The following is a 22,013-nucleotide window of genomic DNA, read 5'->3' as shown; positions in this document are numbered from 1 at the left end:
AGGTAAATGTCTTGCATCATAATCGTCAACAATAATTTTTTTTTTTAAAACTGATAAATAATGGCCAATTTATATATAATAATGGGATCGATTTGAATACATTCAATTGGTCCATATATATTTTTATTCTTTTATTGTCAAAAGACATTTTAAAAAAAAAAAAAATCTACAAAGCAATAAACATTTGTTGATCAGCTACAAGTACACCAGCAATGTGCTTCCTGACAAACTCTAGCTCGCATCCAGGTGGGCATATGTGCTTGCACTGCCACCACCAATACGTGCAATAACCTGCTGCATCATTCATCTCCACTCTTTGACCAACAAAAATAAATAAATAAAATTTTCATCTCCACTTGTTCCTCTTGCATTTCACTTTCTGCTTCCAGACCCAAAGCTGATAAGAAGAATTAATAGATTATTATTATTATATTTGTTGGCTAATTACTATGAATTAATTAGTGATTATTTTAATTAATATGGTTACTTATCTGAGTGTTTCATACATACACTACAAAAAAATATTGCTCATAGGACACTATTTCTTTTGTGCTCTTTAAGCTTAAAGGCACAAATATTTGTGTTTAATAGATCATCAGAAATTACCTTATTTGACTAATTATCATGACTTGACTGGAGCAATGACAGGAAAGAGGGGGATCTTGCATTGAACTCAGCTGCACATTGATCACAATGGTCACGATCGTACTAGGTTGTGGCGACCGGTCGCTTTCTCCAGTGCAATCGGTCGCTTCTTCACAGAGAGAGATTTCATCATTGCCAGGCAGTGGCGACCAGTGCTTTCTTTAGTGCGACCGGTTGTTTCTTCATAGAGAGCACCACCTTCAGCTCCAAGTTGTGGCGACCGGTTATTTCTTTCCCGAAAGTAACATCCTCAAATATATCATTATGCAATTCAAGTCCACGATTCTTTAATCTAAGACTCTCCAATTCACTTTCCCTCTCTCCTTGAGTTGGAGATGAGGGAGAGACATAATAAGACACTTATTCATTGAAAGTCATGTCTAAAGTAACATGCACTTTCTGAGTAGGTGGATAATAACACTTATAACCATTCTGGGTAGAAGAGTAACCAATAAAGGCACAGCATATAGCACAATAATCAAGTTTACTCTGTTGATGAAAGTAGACATGAACATAGACAACACACCCAAAACTTTAGGAGGCAAACTTGGAGATGGAGACAGGGCAAACATGGTCACTATTGAAATCAAGAACTCGGCTAGGAGTACGGTTAATCAAATAAGTAGCAGACAGAACAGCATGCCCCCAAAGATGATGAGGAACAAACATATCCAATATGAGTGAGCGGACAACTTTAAGCAATTGTTGGTTCTTTCTTTCAAACATACCATTTTGTTGAGAGGTAAAAGGGGTTGTCGTTTGGTAAATAATACCATGAGCACGGAAGAAATATACCGAAGTATTATTCACATATTCTCCTCTGTTATCAGTCCGGAAGACATGAGCCTGAAATTGGGTAGACACCATAGTACAAAACTTTGGAACGATGGAAGGAGCATCATGTTTTTTTTTAGTAAGAAAACTCAAGGGAGTCGGGTACAATCGTAAATAAATGTGACGAACAATGAAATCTGTTTGAAGTAACGCGAGCTGGACCCCACACACCAGAATGCACTAAATCAAAAAGCTTTGCAACTTTATTGTCACTCAAAGGAAACATAATGCGATGACTCTTTGCAAAAATACATGTCTCACACTTAAAACTGGATTCATCATAGGAGTGAAATAAAGATGGAAACTTTGGAACGATGGAAGGAGCATCATGTTTTTTTTTTAGCAAGAAAACTCAAGGGAGTCGGGTACAATCGTAAATAAATGTGACGAACAATGAAATCTGTTTGAAGTAACGCGAGCTGGACCCCACACACCAGAATGCACTAAATCAAAAAGCTTTGCAACTTTATTGTCACTCAAAGGAAACATAATGCGATGACTCTTTGCAAAAATACATGTCTCACACTTAAAACTGGATTCATCATAGGAGTGAAATAAAGATGGAAACAGACGTTTAAGGTAGCCAAACAATGGGTGTCCCAAGCAACGATGCCATAACCGAATTTGTTGTTTGTCTTTAACACTGCAACTTTGAATAGTATAAACAACACAATCACGAATTGATGCAGAAGGCAATGTCAAATAATAGAACCCTATATACATTTACCATGCCCAATCGTATCGTGAGTCTTGAGATCCTGAAAAGAGCAAAGTGTAGGATAGAAAGTAGCAGAAGCATTAAGTGTATCAAATAATCGACCAATAGATAACAAGTTACAATGGATAGTGGGAACTAGTAAGGCACGAGACAATGACAGAGTAGGAGTGAGAGAGATTGTGCCCTCACTAGTAATTGGAGAGGGCAAACCATTAGCACTAGTTATGTATAGGTCACGGGTGTTACTAGACAACTCATCAAAAAATTTAGCATCATAAGTCATATGATCAGAAGGACTAGTGTCAATTATCCAAGAAAGTACCTGGAATAGAGTCAGAAACACACAAATGTGCAGAAGCAGCAACAACAACACCAACAATGGAGTTATCACCCAGGATTGCAGCAGAAACTCAACAGATCACGGTAGAGTACACAACGGAACACAACAAATGCACAAATATGGTAGATGCCCAAACATAATAGAGGCATGAACACGACAGAATACACAACGGAACACAGAGGCACGAAGACAGGAATGACACTAACACAGTAGAGGCACGAACACTACAACACTACAACACAAACCTAAGAGGGCACACTCGACATAGGTTAAAAAAAATAATAAAAAAAAGGAGGCTAGAACACGGGTGGGCACAACACACAAGTTACCAGAAAGTCGGCTCCGATACCAAGTTAGACAATATGGGTAAAATATTTTCAAGTTGTATTTCATTCTTCAAAAAGGAGGTATTTATAATACAATGGTGTAACCCTAATAGGGTTAAACTAGGAAACAATATAAAATCATAATTACATAATATTTGTACAAAAGAAAAGAAATAAAGTCCTAATAGACTAGAAATAAATCTTCTAATTAAACTAGGATCTAGCTAACATTTACATCGTCATAGTAAATGTAAATCCTAAGGTTTCCATCGATTTCAAGCCTAAAGAACGAAAGAATGCTGTTGTATTTTGGTCTAGCCAGAAGGAATTTTGTAGCATAAGAAGAGTTGGCTTGGACTTGATGTAAGTTTATGTCATAAGCATGGCCCTCATATGTGTCCGGGGTGCAATTCAATGTCATATGGTCCCATGATCCGGTCATATCAGATTTCATATTCAAATAGGGTAAAGGCTTTGGAGAGTTCTTGCTCTTATAGTACATAACCAATCCTTTAGGCTCCAAAACCAAGCTGATGAGCTTGTGTTTTGACCGAACTTTTAGAGATTGACCTACCAATAAAGTGTCTGTTGGGTAGTCAACGCTTTGCCAGATAAAGTTGGCCTTTGAGTTGTAGAGGACCATTTTGCTAGTTGGAAGCAGCTTGAGGCCTACCACACCTTTGTTTTCAGTGTTGGTTTGCCATGCCACTCGGCCATCCGCGTCGACCAAAACAAGGTTGCCGTCTGTCTCGAATGCGAGAGTGGCGTTTTCACCAACCGGGTTTCCCCGGTTAGGCTCCCAAACCCAATGCAAGGGTGGCTTTGAGTACTTGAAGAAATTGCCCATTTGCAGACCAAGAGTGAAGGTGTTGGGGATGGTGTTGTATAAGCAAAGTTGAAAGGGGTAGTTAGAAACATTGAGAACTCGATATGTAGCATCATATTCTGCAAGAGAATAGTTAGGAAATGGTTTATATCCTTGAGCTTGAGCAATGAAACAAATGTTTGAGAAAATGATAAGGGAGAGCAATGACATGGTGACTGTAGGGGAATTCATTTTCTATAGCTTGCTTAAGGCCTACATAAACCCTCTATTTATATAAAATTATGATTGAAAATTAAGGATAATTATGTGACTACCTCAGCCCTTTACAGCCTCAAAGAGAGATAACTAATGCCTTTGAAAAAATCGACAGTATGGATATGTAAATTTTGCTGTAACCATTAAAGATTGATCATCTCTTAAATTTTGCTGTAACCATTAACTCTTGCTCTGCAAATGGGCAATTTCTTCAAGTACTCACGTAGATAAATTGTACGTTACTCCAGTACCACACTATAATTACTCAAAAATAAGTATTATACGAATATGTGAGTACACTGTTGGTATATGTAACTTGGTTTGAAGAACCCCAGACTTTATTTTTGATATCTTATTTGAGGATTGTAACCGTTAATTTGTAGGGGCAGCTTTTTATGGTGATGTGTTTTCTCTACTCTGTTGGTTCTGCCTAGAGAAATTCATCTAACCTTTGAGATATTGTCGGACCATTCTGTAATCTTGGTTCTCCTCCTATCAATAATTCACTATCGTTTCTCCTCAAAAAAATAAAAAAGTTACTTTAACTGTAATATATGTGGGCTTCTTAAAAACCCAATGATATGTCATATGTGGTTTTGGACTGGATGTTAATAATTTATTTAGAACTGAGGTTGAAATAGAAAAATTGGGGCCGATGGTGCCCGTAATGTTGCTATTTAAATATAGTACATAATTGTAGTCATCCTTATTATATCTATACTATACATAGCAAAATATATATAAAATCCATTAATGCAAGATTACAAATATGATAAGAGGGAAATGATCTACTTAACAGTTTATATTATGAATAATAAGCTTCTTCATTACTTCCTAGGAAACTTTTGAACCACCGAGTTGAGAGTTTTGGTAGTCTTTTCAGCCCATTATTGTAATCCACATAATTGGTACCAAATCGAACAGTGAATCCCTCGTTCCATTCAAAGTTGTCTAGTAATGACCATAGAAAGTATCCCTTCACGTTGACACCATTTCTAGACAAAAAAAATAAAAAATAAAAAATGAAAATATGTAAAAATCAAAGCCACCGATTTCTAGGTAATGGTTCAATAACTGAAATGTAAGAAGGCTAGCCTCAATTAATTTGTTCAGGAAAATACTTTCATTTTTCTATTGTAAGTATGAACTCCTCCATTCTTGACAACAACAGTTTGACATGTGTGTAAAAGTTTTTCTTTTGTATTTTTGATGAATTATTTTTTCACATGTGTCAAACTTTGATTTGCAAGAAAGAGGAGTATCTGCTTCTAAAAAAGAAGGCAAATCATATCCATTTGTTAATAAGATCTTACTTGATTGCAGTTTGAACGTGATAGAGGTGAAGAATGTGATAGTCAACTCTTTGGGTATCATAAAGAGCTTCCTCAAGCGATAACTTTGGATCATTAAATTCATCAATGCCTACAATACAACATGCTCATTGTTACATAGTTTTGAATTAGACATTGTAGCAGTTAACTGTATTTTATATAATATATATGTGAAACATTGATGATGTAATTAATTAAGTTTAAAAAATAATTACCATTCTCAGTAATGTAAATGATTGGATCATTATACTTTTCCTTCGTGTACAGTAACAAATTTTGAATTCCTATTGGATAAACATTTAGCCAGCTTGAAGCACCCTGCACTTCAATTTGTAGATAATTAAGAGTGACAAACAATTAATCATCCAATTGTACTCACAAAAGAACAATAAATTGTGCAACTAATAATTTAAGTTAAAATTTTGATGTGTACCTTTGCACCAATGGGAATCCCATTCCGCTCAGCTACCACAATATATATTAATAGTGTCAGAGTCTAAATATTCTAAGAAACTTAAGCTACTTGAAATAAGTTTTCAATTTGTACTCACATGAAAGAGTCACTCCAACATCTGTTAAGTAGCTTGCATGTTCATAAACATTATTAGATGCATCGCTTGCATAGTAACTAGTGTAGTAATTTAGTCCAAGAAAATCAAATGACCCAATTAGCGTCTTGGATTGTGCTTTTGTGAATTTTGGTAAGCGCGTTCCAACAATAGATCGCATGTTGTTCGGATAATCACCACATGTCAATGGTTCCATAAACCTACATAGCAATGGAAATCCCAAGCATGATCTAAATATTCTATTATTGCTAGGTAAATTTTATCTTCGTAAATAAACATTTAACTGAGTTGATATATAATTAATGATATACTTGCCATCCAAAAGTAAACTCCAATGCTCGTAATGCAGCCTTTTTATCTTCATTTGCCTCTGAAAGAGGCACAAACCATGGTGACACGAGCGTTATTCCTATCACACCTTTTTGATATGCCTGCAAAAGAGAAATGATAACCTTATCTCACTGCACAATATATTCCCTCTTATATTTCACCTTAATATTAGTAACTCGTATAGAATTTTCAATTAGGACCCAATATGTTAACAAAAAAGAAAGAATTGTTTTTAACCTGAAATTTATTCTTATACAAGTTTGCAGCAGCAGCATGAGCAAGTAGAAGGTGGTGAGTCACCAAATATGGTTCAATAGCCGAATTTCCACCAGTGCAATTTAATTTCTGCCAATTAGAACATCGTCCTGGTGCATAAGACCCAGAAGCATAACCATTGATACTATAGGTATATGGCTCATTCAATGTGGTCCAGTACTTTACTCGATCACCAAATTCCTTATAACAAAGTTCTGCATAGTCTCGAAAATGATTGCTGTATATATACATATTTAAAATATACGTTATACTAATATGTATTTAATAAAATGATTAAAATTTAAGTTATATAGAGGATATAATTGGTTGACTCACACAATTTGATCGCTTAAAAGACCACCATATTCGTCTTCCAAAGCTTGAGGAAGATCCCAATGAAAAAGTGTGACAAATGGCTTTATACCTATATATACACGATCAGTAAAAGAAATTAAAATTTTGACTGAATGATATATTTATGAGTGCATGAAATGTGAAGTGATTCACCATTTCTGAGAAGTTCATTGATTAGATTGTTGTAGTATCTGATTCCAACCTCATTCACACCATCATTTAACTTTCCACCTAATAATTAAAACAAAAAAGCAAATAAGGAAGTAACTACATATATACTTTAGCCTTTTAATTCATTTTGGTTTGATTATTTTTTAATTAAGAACAAGATCTTGGTTATATTCTATCCTAGATAATAGGATACTTGAGCTAAAAACATAAAGGGAATAAGTGTATGGAGGAAAGCAAAATAATAATAAAGAACAAAAGGTCTAGTTGCGATTCCCAGGCAAATATGTCAATGCGGATCATGAACTTACTTGGTAATAATCTGGGCCATGAAATAGAAAACCTATAAGCATCCAAGCCTATATCCTTCATAATTTCCACATCTTCCTGCAATACAAAACACAAAATATATCAAAAGCAAGAAGCTAAAAGTTAAGGATTTCATTTCAAGCTTCAACGTTTAATTAGTATGTACACACTGTGACCTTGAAATACAAAAGGTGAAGAGAAAATTTGAACCTTATACTTGTGATATTCATCCAGAGCAACATCTCCATTGCTGCCATCCATGATCCTTTCTATAATTAATCATAATTTTCTTTTAATTATTTGCAAAAATCATATAATCTGTACATGCTTGGGTGGATATACTAATTAAGTATCCGTACTACATGAATCTCACCATAAGTAAGTAAAGACAAAATGATTTAGCTTTTTAAATATTTTTTTCGATAATGAAAAAAATATAAAGACGGCTTTGTTGATAATTCCCAATGAGTGATGTTATTTACATATATATGTCCTATTTTCCTACCCACCGTGTAAATTAAAAAAAACACAATTCCATCTTTTCACCCACTATTATTCCTAAAATACCTTTTAATTATTTGGTGGTTCACTTGTATCTAACCACTTCAGGGGGGTGTTATTGCTCATGTGTTAGAAGGGTGCTGTGCTGAGAGGATCAGAACAACTCAAGCTAATGTTGTGTGTTGTATTGTTCTTGGGTGCACGATGCTGCAGAATTTGGGTGGTCATGCAATTCACACAGAACTTGCATGTTCTTGGTTGCATGATGATGATGCTGCGGAAGTTGAAATTTGTTTGGGAAACTGCTTTGTTGCTAACCTTCGGAGAGTTTGGAAAATAAGGGGTGTATAATGAAGCAATAGGGATTTATAAAAAATTTCCGATCTTTTTATTACATATATGAATATTTTTGGGATGTTTCTCAACTTTCGCAAAGGCACTTGGGTTGAGGTTTTTTCCTCAAATATTTAGAAGTCATTTTTACAAAGAAGTAAATTTGTATTTAAAATTTTAAAAATAAAATAGATGAGAAAATACAACAAAGAGTGAAAATAATAGCACTCTTCTCAATAAGCCATCCAACACAAAAAATAATAAATAAAAGCCAGGACACTATTGCTACCTAATCTTATCTTATCCAAATATGGGCCGAAAGTCGTTTTATTGGCTCAGTTGGGACCCATGGCGTGGTCTGCAGCAGTCATTTTCCAAGAGAGGAAAAGAAACAAAAATAAAATAGGGTATGAGAGTAGAGCATTTTTAATTTATTTATTTTAGTACAAACGATTAGAAGAGGTAAATTTACACAAGTATTCAATTGGGTGTCTGGTTATGAAAAATAAAGGTTAAAGGGAGATTTTGGAAAAGGCCAAAAGAGAGAAATTTTTTTTAAAAGAAGCTAAAATAGACAAAATTGCCCTTATTTATTTTTGAATTTTCTAAGGAATCCTTAACATTTGCATGTTTTTTGTTTGAAAGTTAAAATTTTTTATGTCTTTTTTGAAATTTTTTTTACTTTTTTCAAAAGTGAAAATTTTTGTGTGTTAAAGCTTAAATTTACTAAAACGGTTGTCAACAACCTAGATATTCGTCTATTCATCACATTTACATGCCTGTAGCTAATATTCTATTCTAAGCTGTCACCATAACTTTAGATAGTGACCAAAATCTAAGGACTTGATGTTTGTTCTGGCGTTTTCTCTTGGATCTCGTGTGGTAGGGGCAAAACACTATTTAGCTAGTACAAGCTATCCCCACATCCCCTTTTGTCACACCACACTATGAGATGAGCCGATTAGAAATGGATTAGAATAACAAAAAGAGGAAACAAATGCGCATGGGAATAATTATGAACACCGCATCAGAAATTTTTCTGCATAGTAAATTCGTGGGTGGAGGTTAAAAAACTTGACTTTTTAATTTAAGAAATGAAAAATTGTAGATTTATATTCTTAAATTTGCAAGGAAGGCATACATGTACAACACAACAAACCAACCCTGCAAATTATTATGAGCTTAATTATGTTTTAGGTTTCTTTAATTTGACGGGAAAAAAGAAAAAAGAATATTGGATTACACAGACAGACAGACCTGGATGTTTGTGGGTGTAAGAATCCCAGATGCTTGGTCCTCGACCACCTTCATTTGCAGCGCCTTCATACTGAAATTATTGATGTTACACTCACTGAAGATGTCAATATGTTCTCGATGGATGGATGTATGGATGCTAAATGAATTAGTAATAATAAAACAAAGATTAAGGGGTAAATTAAGACCTGGTAAGATCCTGAACCTGAGCCAAATATGAAACCTGGAGGAAAACTGCTCCTGTTGAGGAGAGCAACAGCTTTGTTATTCGTCAATAATGCAAAGCAAACCAGCAGCAGCAGCTCCCCCACACCTAACATCAAAGACCTTAATTGTTTTTCCATCACTAGGCGTTTGTTTGTGTTGTGGTGATCTTGATTCATTGTCTTCAGACTTTACTCAGATATATATAGCATGGCGTGTTCAGATATATTGCGGCTCCTCTCGAATTAGTGGCGAAAAGCTAATTAAGTCGTGGTTTATCTTTAATTATAGTTGCTGATGCGTTTAGGGTATTGAAATTACTTAAGCGTGTAATCGTTGCTTTATGAATACCCTTTTTTTTGGTTTAATCAAGTTGAATGTTGGCTCAGGCCAGTGGTTTGAGGTTCAACAACTACCCACAAAACCAACACTTCAAACCAAATGGTAAGCCAACCTCAGCAATAACATTGGCTGCTGCTGAGGTTCAGCATTTCGCCTTACTTTGGTTGGTTGATTTTGATGCTATATATTTCAACCTTAACTCATGTAAGCAAAACGAGTAACTTTATTGACTTAGATCAATTACAAAACAATTCACAATGAAAAAATCATTACAAAGCCAGCTTATAAACTGGGTTAGCAACTGTAATATCCCCTCCTAAAACAGCTACCTTAACTACTTATCTAACATTCGTTCCAAAAAAAAAAAAAAAAAACCTACTAATCTAACAACCCGGCAACTGATAACAATTGGGAGGTAAGAAACTTGCCAAATGGACCAATGAAATGAATACACCTAACCATCAACTATCAAGCTAAACTAGCAACTATCAGATGTTTTTGACAAAGTTGAGGAGAAAAAAACTCACACACAGAGGTATCATGGGAGTTTGAACCTAGGATCATTGGGAACACATCAAATACCTGGACAATTCATCTAACACCTCATAGGTTATATTATTTGGTTGATGAGTCAACCCCCCCCCTTTTTTTTTTTTTCCATGATATCCATATTGTACCTAGGGGTGGGCATTCAAACTGGAAACATGAAAAACTGAGCCGAATTGGGTCAAAAAAAAATCGGGTTAACAAAAAATCGGACTAAACGGTTTGGTCCGGTTTCGATTTAGGACCTTGTACGATGGCACCACTCGTATGTTATGAATTGTTCATTGGTGACTTCTTTTACTATCAAATTATGAATATATTGCAGTTGATAAGATTTCAACGAGAACATTGTAGATAAGTTTATTATATTTTTCTTTAATCTTAAAGTTATTTTTTCTTTTATATGAGTGATTTTGGGGAGGAGGAATTTTTCACCCTGTTTTCAGAAATTTTGGCGAATGATATCATACATACTTATTTTCTGCATGTTTTCCTATCACATATTTCAATAATTACGATGAAAGTATTTCATGAAATGCTTATGATGGAGGTTTGAATAACATGATAGTGTCTTGTAACACCTTCTCTTAACGGCAGGACCTCAGCTCCTATACTCGATTATTACAAGGGAAAAATAAGAAATACAACAAATCATAAGCAATCCATATTTAGTGATTGGGTGTCTTGATGCAACCCGCATGAATAGAATTGGCAACTTTAGTCAAGGTTTTCAAATCATAAGCAATCCAACACCTTGATGTGTCCTGGTTGTAAAAGTACCCCAAACACTTGCAATCGGAAGTACACTTCTTGCCACAATCATTTTCTTTCACAGAAATTCCACTTGTGTACTTGCTTAAGTAATGATCAACCCCTTCAACCTTATAATAGCGGAAGCTGCTTGCCCTACAAGAAGTAAGCTTCTCAGGCTCACAAGTCTTGCTCCAACCCAACAGTCCCTTAGGTGAAGGGCAGCAACACATTGGCTGCCCTCACAAAGCCCAAACTTCCCACATCGCTCTGGCAATTGGCACTCATTTTCCCACCAGATTGAATTGTCTCTGTCGAAAAAACTGAAGGTCACTTCCCATGCACCAAAATCAATCTTGTCATTGTAAGTGTAAAGCTTGACATTTCCATCAATTCCAAGCCCAAGGAACGTTGATGTGCTATTGTATTTGGTCTTAGCTAGATAGATAGTTCCAATGGAGGAAGGGTTGGCTGCTTGATAATTTAAGGTCAAGTCATAACCAGAACCCTCATCTGGACCACTATGTATCGTTACATGCTCCAATGATCCCTTCGGAAGAGTGATGTGTTGAGCCAATGTGAAGTAGTGGTTTTGGGGAGTTTGTTGCTCTTATAGCACAAAGCCAACCCGTTGCGCTCCATGACCAAGCTGTACGGCCCATCTTTGTTTTCTTTCTCGGAGGCCCAACTCACAAAATTGGTTACTGCCCCAACCCGGAGAGATTGACCCACCAACGAAGTGACAAACCCTTTGAGTTATAGAGGACCATGTTGCCTGTTGGAAGCACTACAAACCCTTTGTTGGCAGTGTTGGTTTGCCACGCCACTCGACCATCGGTGTTGGCGAAAACAAAGTTACCGTCTCTCCCAAATGTGAGAGTGGCGTTTTCACCAACCGGGTTTTCCAGTTGGCCTCTGAAACCTAATGGAAGAGTGACTCGGAAAGCCTCAAGCCCATGCAAAGAGCAAGAGTAAAGGAATTTGGGGTGATGTTGTAAAAGGCAAGTTGGAAAGGGGAGCTAAAGACACAAAGCATGCGATAGTTTCCATGTATTGGAATTTTAGGAGGTGTGTGATGAGTGTTTTGATACCACTTGTTAGATTGTAGGTGATTGTGAGTGGTGTTGCTATGATACCATTGTTGGTTTATGTAGTGAAAGAGTTTAGGATAATAGACAATAATTGAAACAAAGTGAATAGTACGTAGTGTAGGCTAATTGGCATTCTTCACAGCTTATTGGCTTATTGGCTTATTAGCCATCACACCTGATTTAGATTAGTTTGGGCTATTTGGCCCTAGCTTGAGTTCTTGTCTTCAAGCTTCTTCCATAGGTTGGGTAACTCACCTGTAGCTCCCTCTTGGATTGGGAGTTCTATTAGTAACTCCCACCACTTTTAGTTGATTAGCTAGATAGCTAGTTTTGTTGGCTAGTTTCCTAGCTTTTCTAGCTTAGAATTTTAGGTAGCTCTTGCCTCCCTTAGTTTGGGAGTTAGTGGTTGACTCCACACTCCATTGTAGGTTGCATGCCAATATAGGCATTATTTGCTGACATCACCAAGTCCACCGACTTGGCCGCCTTTTTCCTAGCCATATGTTTCTTGTCCCAGTAGGTATGAAGTTTTATTACAAAAGGTCTCGGTGTTATTAGTAGTAAAATCATTCATTATATTTTGTATTTTATTCAGTCAAGTTTTCGATGTGTGACTCATATTTTTTAGCAGAATGTTCTTCAAACTTCAATTTTCTTTGTCTAGCCTATATAGTCTTGGTAATATTCTCCACAACTCTAGGCTCTTCCGCCAATTCATATTAATGTTTCTTCTAGAACCTTTTAGATCTTTTTGTCACAAATGGACATTAGTATTTTCAACACCATGGTATTCTACAATGTAAGGTCCAAACTCTCCTTCATTGACGAACTTGAAAGTTAGATTTGTGGGAACTTGAGCTTGATTAATGAAAGCAAAGAGTGAGAAGAATAATAAGGAGAGGAATGGCATGGTGAATGCTGAGGGATCCATACTTTTAGCTTGGTTTATGTTGTAGAAGAGCAAACATCTATATTTATAATATCATCATCTAGATATGAGACGCCAACTTTGACCAATGCCAATTGACATTTCCGTACAAGTATTGTACGACCATTCTAATGATGTAGATCTAATGGTTTCAAAATGTTTGAGGCAACTTGAGGATGTGATGAGAATAGAAATTAGATAAGATAGTAGACTCCATCTACGCACCAGCTCCAGCTAGCACACTGCAATTCATTTTCTGTGTACCAAACTTCAGTCAATATTGCCTCCCTAGTTGGGTGAATCTATCTAACCGAAATTATTCCTCTGACTGAAGAAAAAAAAAAATTATCAAACAGAAATTATCCACAGAAAATCTAAAAAGTGAGAGAGACATTTTTAGATAATCGATAGATGGTCCTGCATTATAAAGTTGTCCGCAATAAATTGGTTTTAGAGTGAAATTTCGATTTGCTTCAACCAACCACTCTTCATCAAAAAAAAAAAAAAAATTAAAAATACAATAATAATATAAGGCATAAAGTATTGTTCTTAAAAGATGCTTCAACATCATCAAGTTGTCGATCGAGTTCACTGAATTAAAAGGCACCAACCCTTCTTTCTTGACTTGTCCTATAGCAATAAAATTTGCTATTTGCTATTCTGGGACATTGTTTCTAGATAATGAAATCTTCAATTCCTTTTAAGATGGACGAAGATCCAGAAATAGTAGATCATCATGTGATTTAATCATGAAAAACAAAACAAAATTAAGTTATGAACTACAGTTCATCACCATAGTTTTATTAGAGTTCAGCCAAAGAAAGAAACAGAGCAACTTCTAAGAACAGAAATTATATTCCGGATATTATCGGAAAAAAAAGAAAAGAAAAGAATCCAGCTCTTATAAATTAATGATTAGGAGCTTTGATGTAACCCACATGAGTTGAATTGGCAACTTTGGTCAAGGTTTTCAAATCATAAGCTATCCAACACCTTGACGTATCTCGGTTGTAAAAGTATCCCAAACACTTGCAATCCAAAGTACACTTCTTGCCACAATCACTCTCCTTGATAGCATATCCCTCATTGTATTTGCTCGAGAAATGATCAACCCCTTCAACTTTGTAGTAGCGGAAGCTCTTTGCCCCGCAAGAAGTTAGCTTCTCAGCCTCACAACTCTCACTCCACGCCACTACTCCCTTAGGCGTAGGGCAACCGACGCATTGGTTGTCCTCACAAAGGCCAAAGCTCCCGCATCGCTCCGGCAATTGGCACCCAACTTCAAATATTGAATCTTTATCAAAAAGAGTGAAGGGCACCTCCCATGCACCATACCTCACCTTATTATAGTAAGTGTAAACCTTCAAATTTCCATCAATTTCAAGCCTGAGGAATGATGATGTGCCGTTGTATTTGGTTGTAGCTAGAACGAGATTAAAACCTGAGATAGAGTTGCCCGGTTCATACATCAAGGCTAAGTCATAAGAAGAATCATCACTACTTACCGGGTAACAATTCAAAGTCACATGTTCCAATGAGCCTTTGCCAACATCTATCAATTTTGAAGATGTGAAGTAGACTATTGGCTTTGGGGAGTTCTTGCTCTTGTAGTACAAAGCCAAACGTTTTGGCTCCATCACGAAGCTATAAGATCCATCTTTGTTTTCTGTCTCTGAAGCCCGGCTCACTAGCTTGGTTACGCCCCCAACTCGTAGAGATTGGCCTACCAGCAAAGTGTCTGTTGGGTAGTGAAAACTTTGCCAAACAAAGTTACCCTTTGAGTTGTAAAGCACCATGTTGCCATTTGAGAGCAACTTGAAGCCTACCACACCTTTGTTGCGGGTGTTGGTTTGCCAAGCCACTCGACCATCGGCATTGGCCAAGACAAGGTTTCCATCAGTCCCGAATGTGAAGGTGGCTTTTTCGCCGACCGGGTTCCCCCGGTTGGCCTCCCAAACCCAACGGATGAGTGATTCCGAACGCCTCAAACCCATGCGCAGAGCAAGAGTGTAGGCGTTGGGGGTGGTGTTGTAGAAAGCAAGTTGAAATGGGGATGCAAAAGTATCGAGCGGACGATAGTTTCCATCATATTCTATAATGTATTGCCCAAATTCTCCTTCATTGACATATTTGAAAGTTTCATTTGCTGGAACCTGGGCTTGAGCAATGAAAGCAAAGAATGAAACAAGGAATATGAAAGGCAGGGACATGGTTGTCTTAATGCAGGGGAAGACGTTTTTGTAGAGTGGTTTGTGTTTTAGAGCTTGGGCAAGCGTTTACTTATATTGAACAATAAGGGCTAATATAGTCATTGAACCCAGAACTCCTTCTCTTTTGATTTATCAGATTTGGATTTTCTCACAAAGGGATGTTCAATATCTCTTCATTGTAAGCGATAGACTAGCCTAGACTCCAACTTTGACGAATCTTGCACTCTGAAGCAGAGCATTCTGATGTGTGCAGTCACCTAAATGACAGAAAGAAAGTCAAATATAGGCAAAGTGCATGTAATGTAGTTGAAGTAGTTAAGAGCATTTACCCATGTATTCAAGATTCTTGGTTCATTTTCCCCTTCTTAATATCGCTTGTGTAAAAAATACACCATTCGAATCCACTAGCACTTGTAAAGGGTCGACGAAATCAGAAACATTTTTGTCAATCGAATCCACTAGCACTTGTAGTCATTTTATCAGTCGTGCAGCTAATGTGTCTTAACATTAATCTATGGTTAAGCAATTGATCTAAACATAAAAATTGCAATTAGCCATGACTACATTGTAATTAACCTTTGTGGATAAACCCAACTGATGTCATTTAATATGCAGCAACTTGGGGATGAATAACTCAGCTACCTATTGCCATTTTGGGCCAAACCTCTGATCAAACATGACAGCTTGCAACCATTTTCTTCCACATGCTTCTCTGACATATCTACCTACCCACCAAGTTGTAGACATATCACTTATAATATGTCTCTGCTTTCCGCCATCTTCAATGTTTGTGCTTTCTGCCATCTTCAATGCCAAAATACAACTAGTTTCCTTTGACTCAGCAGACAAACTAGACAACTCCTTGCTAGTGGATATAATAATGGATAAGGTGGTCCTGCATCAAAATTATAGTTGTCTAGTTTCCTCAAGCTCACGCTCAATCCTCCTTTGTTGACTTGTAATTCAGATTTTAGTTCACTATGAATCTCATTTACTAATTTTCAGCAAAATACTGCTACATTTTTACGGAGCACATTTGGTGATTCTAACATTATTGCTAATGTTCCGACTATTTTCTTATATATTCCCCCACAAGAACTAGCAGAAAGTATCACAAAATGGCAGCTATAATTCCACATTCACCTTTTCTCCTACTACTCTTCTCCCTCCTTGCCATCTTCTTTGTCATTCCCATTCAATCCCAAGTCCCAGCAAACCAGACCTTCAAGTTCATCAACCAAGGCGAATTTGAAGACGGAAACGTCGAATACCATTCTACTTACCGTGTGATCCAAACCAATGCATACACCTTCTATAGATACCCTTTCAGGCTATGCTTCTACAACACCACCCCAGATTCCTACGTATTCGCCATCAGAGCCGGAGTTCCGAGAGACTTAGGCCTCATGCGGTGGGTCTGGGACGCAAACCGGAACCACCCGGTGCACGAGAAGGCCACTCTCTCTTTCGGCAGAGACGGAAACTTGGTTCTCGGAGAGGCAGATGGGACTGTTGTTTGGCAAACAAACACAGCCAACAAAGGTGTCACAGGCATCAAGTTACTGGGAAACGGCAACTTGGTTCTTCATGACAAGAATGGAAAATTCATATGGCAGAGCTTTGATTACCCTACTGATACTCTTCTGCTGGGGCAGTCAGTCAAAACTAATGGCCGTAACAAGCTTGTTAGTCGAAAATCTGATGCCGATGGCTCTGACGGGCCATACAGCCTTCTTCTTGACCACAAAGGTTTCGCCATGTACTTGAACAACAGTGGAAAACTTCTTGTGTATGGGGGGTGGCGAGGCAGCGACTATGGAAGTATTGTGACCTTTGATGTCGAAACTGAGATTGGCTTCGACGATGTAATTTATTATGAGTTAGTGCTCACTGTAAACCAAGACGTTAATGCGCCGCCGCCTCCTCCACCACAAAGCCATAGGCACCTCCTACAAGTCCGTCCCATTGGCAATGCACACCAAATCAACCTTAACAAACTCAACTACAATGCTACATACTCATTGCTAAGGCTTGGGTCCGATGGCAGTCTCAAGGCCTATACTTACTATGACAAAGTGAGTTCCAATACATGGGAAGAGAGCTTCTCATTCTTTTCAAGCTATTTCGTTAGAGAATGTGGATTGCCATCAAAATGTGGGTCATATGGGTATTGTAGTAGGGGCATGTGTGTGGGGTGCCCTACCCCAAAGGGGCTTCTGGGTTGGAGCAAGGGCTGTGCACCTCCAAAGTTGGGGCAGTGTAAGAGTGGAGCTAAAGTGGACTACTACAAGATTGGGAGCGTTGAGCACTTTATGAGTCCTTATTTGGACGGTGGAGATGGCCCGATGAAGGTCGGAGAGTGCAGGGCCAAGTGTGATAAGGACTGCAAGTGTTTAGGGTTCTTTTACAGGGAAAATAGCTCCAAGTGTTTGTTGGCTCCAGTGCTTGGAACTCTTATAAAGGAAGTGAATACTTCTGTTGGTTACATCAAGTATTCAAAGTAGAAATTTGATTACTTTAGTGTGTGGTTTCTTTTCTATTCTTAGTATGTTGTTTTATGGATGGCTAGACTGAATTTCAATTCAAAGGACTTGTTATCATGGCAGCCACTTTCTCCATTTTGTATTTTAGAAATTTAAATAAAGAGAAAAATAAATGTTTTGAAATTAAATAGGCGTTTTGAGCAGTACAAATAGAAGAACTATCCTCTCTCTAGATCATGTATGAACTACATCGACCCTTAGTTTTGCAACTAGGGCCAAATTTCACTAGGGCCATCAAATTTTAATACATTTTTATCAGAACAATGCAAAGAATGTACTGCATTTTTCTTTATTCAACCATTTTATTTTCTGAATAAGTTAAATAAATCGGTTTACATGATACAGAAACAGGGGAATAAAATGTACCATTTTCTAGGATTTGTAACTGTCAAAAGCATTACCACATGAAGCTTTGCCACCCGTGAGTAATCTGGCAAGGAACAAATGATGAGCAATCTCATATGCACCATGATGAGACAGCAATGTTTTCTCTTCTTCATCCAGGGTCAGTGATGAAAGAGCACAATTTGCAAACTCATCATCAAACTTCCCTCAGTTTTTTGTACTCTTCAAGACCCAAAAGTGAATCTTTGACTTTGAGCCAATCTGCTGGTTTTGGCATGATAATGGCAATATATCCTTCTCTATCTGCCTGGAAAGAGGAGGAAAAATTATGAACAATGAGCAACCTAGATATAAACGGAAGAAGTAGTGTAAAGAACTAAAACCACTTTCAATAAGTATAAAGAAGAAGACCAAAATTAATATATGTGATGGCCCTGAAGCACTGAGGGAAGAGGCATGTAAAACTCAAGCATGTGTCAGGGAAGACGCTTCTTTCCATCCTACAAGTCCAAATTACTTAGGAATTCTAATCCTACACTGTCACCACCGCCAATTCCACGCTCAATTAAATCATAGCTTTCAAAAGCCATCCCAATACAATTGGCCATCTCAAACCTTCAGATACCTTCACGACATATGCCTCTTCTCAGATAATATAAAAGCTAGATGAAGTATGTTCAAACACAAATGATGAAGTCCTAAGGAGTGGCATTGGTGCAATGTCCATCGAATGTAGCTATGAAAGAGACCCTTAACCACCACCCCACCCCCCCACCCCCCTCCCGTGCCCCCCCAAAAAAATAAAATCTCTCTCTCTCTCTCTCTCTCTCTCTCTCTCTCTCTCTCTCTCTCTCTCTCTCTCTCTCTCTCTCCACTATCTGCCCTGAATGTGCATCTTTGTAGTATTTCTCCTCGTTTTGGACACTAAATGATGTTGTGTGCATCTTTGTAGTATTTCTCCTCGTTTTGGACACTAAATGATGTTGTTTCCTATACAGGGATATGGAAATCCAAATGCTGCAGTTATTGACATCAAATACACGAGAAGAAGCATGCTCAATCCTATGTACGTTGATTTCATTTAAGCATAATGATTCAAAGAATGATTTTTAATACCACAGAAAATCTGACAGCTGATAATGCAAGGGTATTAATGATTCTTACTGCTGAATTAAGCAATTCTGGCTGCTTGATTAATCTATCATTCACTTCCAAAAGTGATCCTTTTACACAACACCTGCCAAGAGTAACTACAACTTCAAACCTCATATATGGAAAGGAGCTGCATGCAAAATAAAGAAAACTGGGGAAGATGAAGGCGGCATTGAAAAAAAATTTGCTACCTCACAATATAAGTAGCATCCTTGCTGCAAACTTTACACAAGGCTGAGTTTGACTCCAAGTGTTGTGCATTCTGCATAATAACATTTTTCCTAGATTACAAAACCACAGTATAAGAATTGGCACTATGCCACAACAAGACTCCAGAATCTACTGACCAAGTACAGAACTCTAAAAGAAGAAAGAACAATACATAAAATTATTCTGATTGAGAGGGAGAGAGAAATAAAAGATACCTTCTTGCGCTTTCCAGTAACCTTAATCCCACTGCGATCAGATTTCCCAACATTGAAATCAATGGCAGTGATTCCCCCTTCGTCCTTAAATGCCACATGGGTTGGAGCCAATCCAATCACACACAACCTTGCATACAAAATTACAATTAAAAAACAACCAGACTTCACAGAACAAAAAAAAAGAAGATAATTAACAAATGCACATACGAAATACAAAGAGAAAGGGCGGATTTTTTACCCATTGGCGTGGCGATAAATGTATTGGTCGTGTCCTGGCTTCATAAAATCTGGAAACCAAACAGAGCTTGGGTTTAGAAAAGCAATTATGCTGTTTTCATAGTTATAAAATTGAATAAATACATGAGGAAGAACCTGGAGCGAAATAAGAGACGAAGTTGGCTTCAACGGAAGAGGGAGGAGTGAGAGGAAGGTCTTCTGGGTTCGGTACAAGAAGCCTACGCAGCTCCGGATCTTCTACTTCATGTTCCCCTTGTTCTTGTGCATTGTTTGTTTCAATAACGCTGTGGTCGTTCATTGGAAAGGCGGGAGAGAAAGCTTACAAGAAGGTTGCAGAATTTTCCCGAGAAAATGAGAGAAAGTGTTTGAAGATTTGAAGAATTTTAAATCAGTGGAGACTTGGAGTTGGGGAAAGGAAGTAGTAGGGCGGGGAAATTTTGCTCATAGTTTGCTTTGCTCTGGGATTGGGAACAGAACAACGTCGTTTAACTGCCTAAACCCTAACGACATTATGTTTGGAGGTTTATGAGGAACATGTTTTGTACGACGTGAAGTACGCAATGTCTCAGAAGAAGGTTTGGGCTTCTTCAGTAAAGACATAGGGTTTCTTGGATCTGACTTGGGCTTTTGTTTGAGCTTTTGACATCTGTGAGTTTGAACTTGTTTGATCTAGTTTTGGACTCAATTTTTTGCAGCTGCTAATTAGGATTCAAATCAAAGCTCATATAGTAACTTTCTTTAGGATTTTTACCCTGGCAGAAATGTCACCTGAACTTAAGAGAAAATTTTAAAAGAAATATCATCTTAATTTATCAAAATTCATGATTTGTAATCTGACCTTAACACCATCCAATTTTCCATCCATTTTTAAGGGTATTTTAGTCTTTCCATTTTCAAGGAAAAAAAAGATAGACAAAAGAGACCTCTCTCCCATTCTCCTCACCCCAATCCCATCCGCCTTAAAACACATCCCACAAGACCCCCCCTACCCCTTTTCTCTCTCCCTATGTCTCTCTGTCTCTCTGAGCATGTATACATTTGTTATGATGTTCATTGAGCATATCTGAAATTTTCAAATACCTAATTTAAAACTACTTAAGCTTCCCACCTAAAATCCAACCCTTTTCTTGTCATCATAGTTTCATTAACTTGTGCCACTGTATTTTTGTTGAAGGAACTAAAGTTTGCTTGGTCACCATAAGTTACGTAGGCTACTGAATTGTTGGTTTGGCAGTTGTCCTTCCACAAATTTTCAATATGCAAATGGAAAAATACCAAAAAGAAAAAGAAGAAGAAAAAGGTGGACTCAGTTTGCATGGACTGAGGGAATTTATGTGTGGAGGGTATGTGTTCCATAGTCGAGAGAGAATAAGGAAGATGAAGACGAAAAAGGCTATGAAGTGGGAAGGGGGAATGGATTTCAAGGTGAGCGGAGTTTGTTGGAGCAGCCAGTGGCTCACAGGAGATGAGGGAAGGTCAGAGAATTTTTTCAATTTTAATTGTTTAAAATATATACATTTTTTATAATGATTTTTCCATTTTTAAAATACCCATGAAAATGGAAAGACTAAAATACCCTTAAAAACTGATGGAAAATTGGATGGTGTTAAAGTCAGATGACAAATCATGGATTTTGAAAAATTAAGGTGACATTTCTCTTAAATTTTTCTTTAAGGTGACAAATTGAAACCGAGGTATAAGTTCATGTGACATTTCTACAAAAATTCCAAAAAATAATAATAATTCAAAGCCCATATATGCAAACACCCAAAATGCACACACAAACAAGCATGGTTTGGCTCCTTAAAATTGAGGAGAAGCACGTCCTCATAACAAATGAGATTTTGACACTTATTAAAGTTCAAAAGAAAAAAAGATTAAATGAATTCAAA

At 37.2% G+C, this 22,013-nt stretch overlaps 5 protein-coding genes and 1 pseudogene across 6 annotated transcripts; 1 reads left to right on the top strand and 5 right to left on the bottom strand.

Moving 5' to 3' along the window:
* On the bottom strand, nucleotides 3,084-3,920 carry LOC18781484 (epidermis-specific secreted glycoprotein EP1). Its single transcript, XM_007212650.2, has one exon. It carries the CDS (start codon nucleotides 3,918-3,920, stop codon nucleotides 3,084-3,086), a length of 837 nt encoding a protein of 278 aa, XP_007212712.2.
* LOC18779303 (beta-glucosidase 24) lies at nucleotides 4,556-10,310 on the bottom strand. 2 transcript variants are annotated; one of them, XM_007214695.2, is made up of 13 exons: nucleotides 9,537-10,309; nucleotides 9,352-9,421; nucleotides 7,471-7,529; nucleotides 7,263-7,338; nucleotides 6,937-7,014; nucleotides 6,766-6,853; nucleotides 6,412-6,667; nucleotides 6,160-6,275; nucleotides 5,827-6,044; nucleotides 5,709-5,740; nucleotides 5,491-5,593; nucleotides 5,258-5,366; nucleotides 4,556-4,939 (listed from the first exon to the last, which is right to left on the bottom strand). In XM_007214695.2, exons 1-13 carry the CDS (start codon nucleotides 9,729-9,731, stop codon nucleotides 4,750-4,752), a joined length of 1,590 nt encoding a protein of 529 aa, XP_007214757.2. In that variant the 5' UTR covers nucleotides 9,732-10,309; the 3' UTR covers nucleotides 4,556-4,749. The 2 variants fall into 2 exon arrangements, with proteins under 2 accessions (XP_007214757.2, XP_020417520.1); XM_020561931.1 differs by lacking the exon at nucleotides 6,937-7,014 and having other exon boundaries at nucleotides 9,537-10,310.
* On the bottom strand, nucleotides 11,109-13,212 carry LOC18778284 (annotated as a pseudogene).
* Nucleotides 13,965-15,539, bottom strand: LOC18778393 (epidermis-specific secreted glycoprotein EP1). The gene has a single exon (XM_007211421.2). It carries the CDS (start codon nucleotides 15,417-15,419, stop codon nucleotides 14,118-14,120), a length of 1,302 nt encoding a protein of 433 aa, XP_007211483.2. The 5' UTR covers nucleotides 15,420-15,539; the 3' UTR covers nucleotides 13,965-14,117.
* Nucleotides 16,463-18,085, top strand: LOC18780598 (epidermis-specific secreted glycoprotein EP1). The gene has a single exon (XM_007211534.2). The coding sequence runs from the start codon at nucleotides 16,538-16,540 to the stop codon at nucleotides 17,921-17,923; it is 1,386 nt and encodes a 461-aa protein (XP_007211596.1). The 5' UTR covers nucleotides 16,463-16,537; the 3' UTR covers nucleotides 17,924-18,085.
* Nucleotides 18,241-20,620, bottom strand: LOC18778887 (protein Simiate). Its single transcript, XM_007213800.2, has 6 exons — nucleotides 20,257-20,620; nucleotides 20,123-20,171; nucleotides 19,885-20,011; nucleotides 19,651-19,721; nucleotides 19,472-19,544; nucleotides 18,241-18,614 (listed from the first exon to the last, which is right to left on the bottom strand). The coding sequence occupies exons 1-6, from the start codon at nucleotides 20,417-20,419 to the stop codon at nucleotides 18,504-18,506; spliced, it is 594 nt and encodes a 197-aa protein (XP_007213862.1). The 5' UTR covers nucleotides 20,420-20,620; the 3' UTR covers nucleotides 18,241-18,503.

Source organism: Prunus persica, chromosome G4 (assembly GCF_000346465.2).
Source record: "Prunus persica cultivar Lovell chromosome G4, Prunus_persica_NCBIv2, whole genome shotgun sequence".
Lineage (NCBI taxonomy): Eukaryota > Viridiplantae > Streptophyta > Magnoliopsida > Rosales > Rosaceae > Prunus > Prunus persica.
Note: the sequence above shows the minus strand (reverse complement) of the source record. Positions and strands in the feature narration are given on the sequence as shown.

Excerpts from the sequence above, each read along its gene's own strand:
- LOC18781484 (XM_007212650.2), bottom strand. The coding sequence starts at position 3,920 with ATGAATTCCCCTACAGTCACCATGTCATTGCTCTCCCTTATCATTTTC.
- LOC18779303 (XM_007214695.2), bottom strand. The coding sequence starts at position 9,731 with ATGAATCAAGATCACCACAACACAAACAAACGCCTAGTGATGGAAAAA. Across the intron at positions 7,015-7,262 it reads ATGGCCCAGATTATTACCAA|GTGGAAAGTTAAATGATGGT; the intron begins GTAAGTTCATGA and ends TTTAATTATTAG. Across the intron at positions 4,940-5,257 it reads CACGTTCAAACTGCAATCAA|AAATGGTGTCAACGTGAAGG; the intron begins GTAAGATCTTAT and ends TTTTTTGTCTAG.
- LOC18778393 (XM_007211421.2), bottom strand. The coding sequence starts at position 15,419 with ATGTCCCTGCCTTTCATATTCCTTGTTTCATTCTTTGCTTTCATTGCT.
- LOC18780598 (XM_007211534.2), top strand. The coding sequence starts at position 16,538 with ATGGCAGCTATAATTCCACATTCACCTTTTCTCCTACTACTCTTCTCC.
- LOC18778887 (XM_007213800.2), bottom strand. The coding sequence starts at position 20,419 with ATGAACGACCACAGCGTTATTGAAACAAACAATGCACAAGAACAAGGG. Across the intron at positions 20,012-20,122 it reads ATTTATCGCCACGCCAATGG|GTTGTGTGTGATTGGATTGG; the intron begins GTAAAAAATCCG and ends TTTGTATGCAAG. Across the intron at positions 19,545-19,650 it reads GATGCTACTTATATTGTGAG|GTGTTGTGTAAAAGGATCAC; the intron begins GTAGCAAATTTT and ends TACTCTTGGCAG.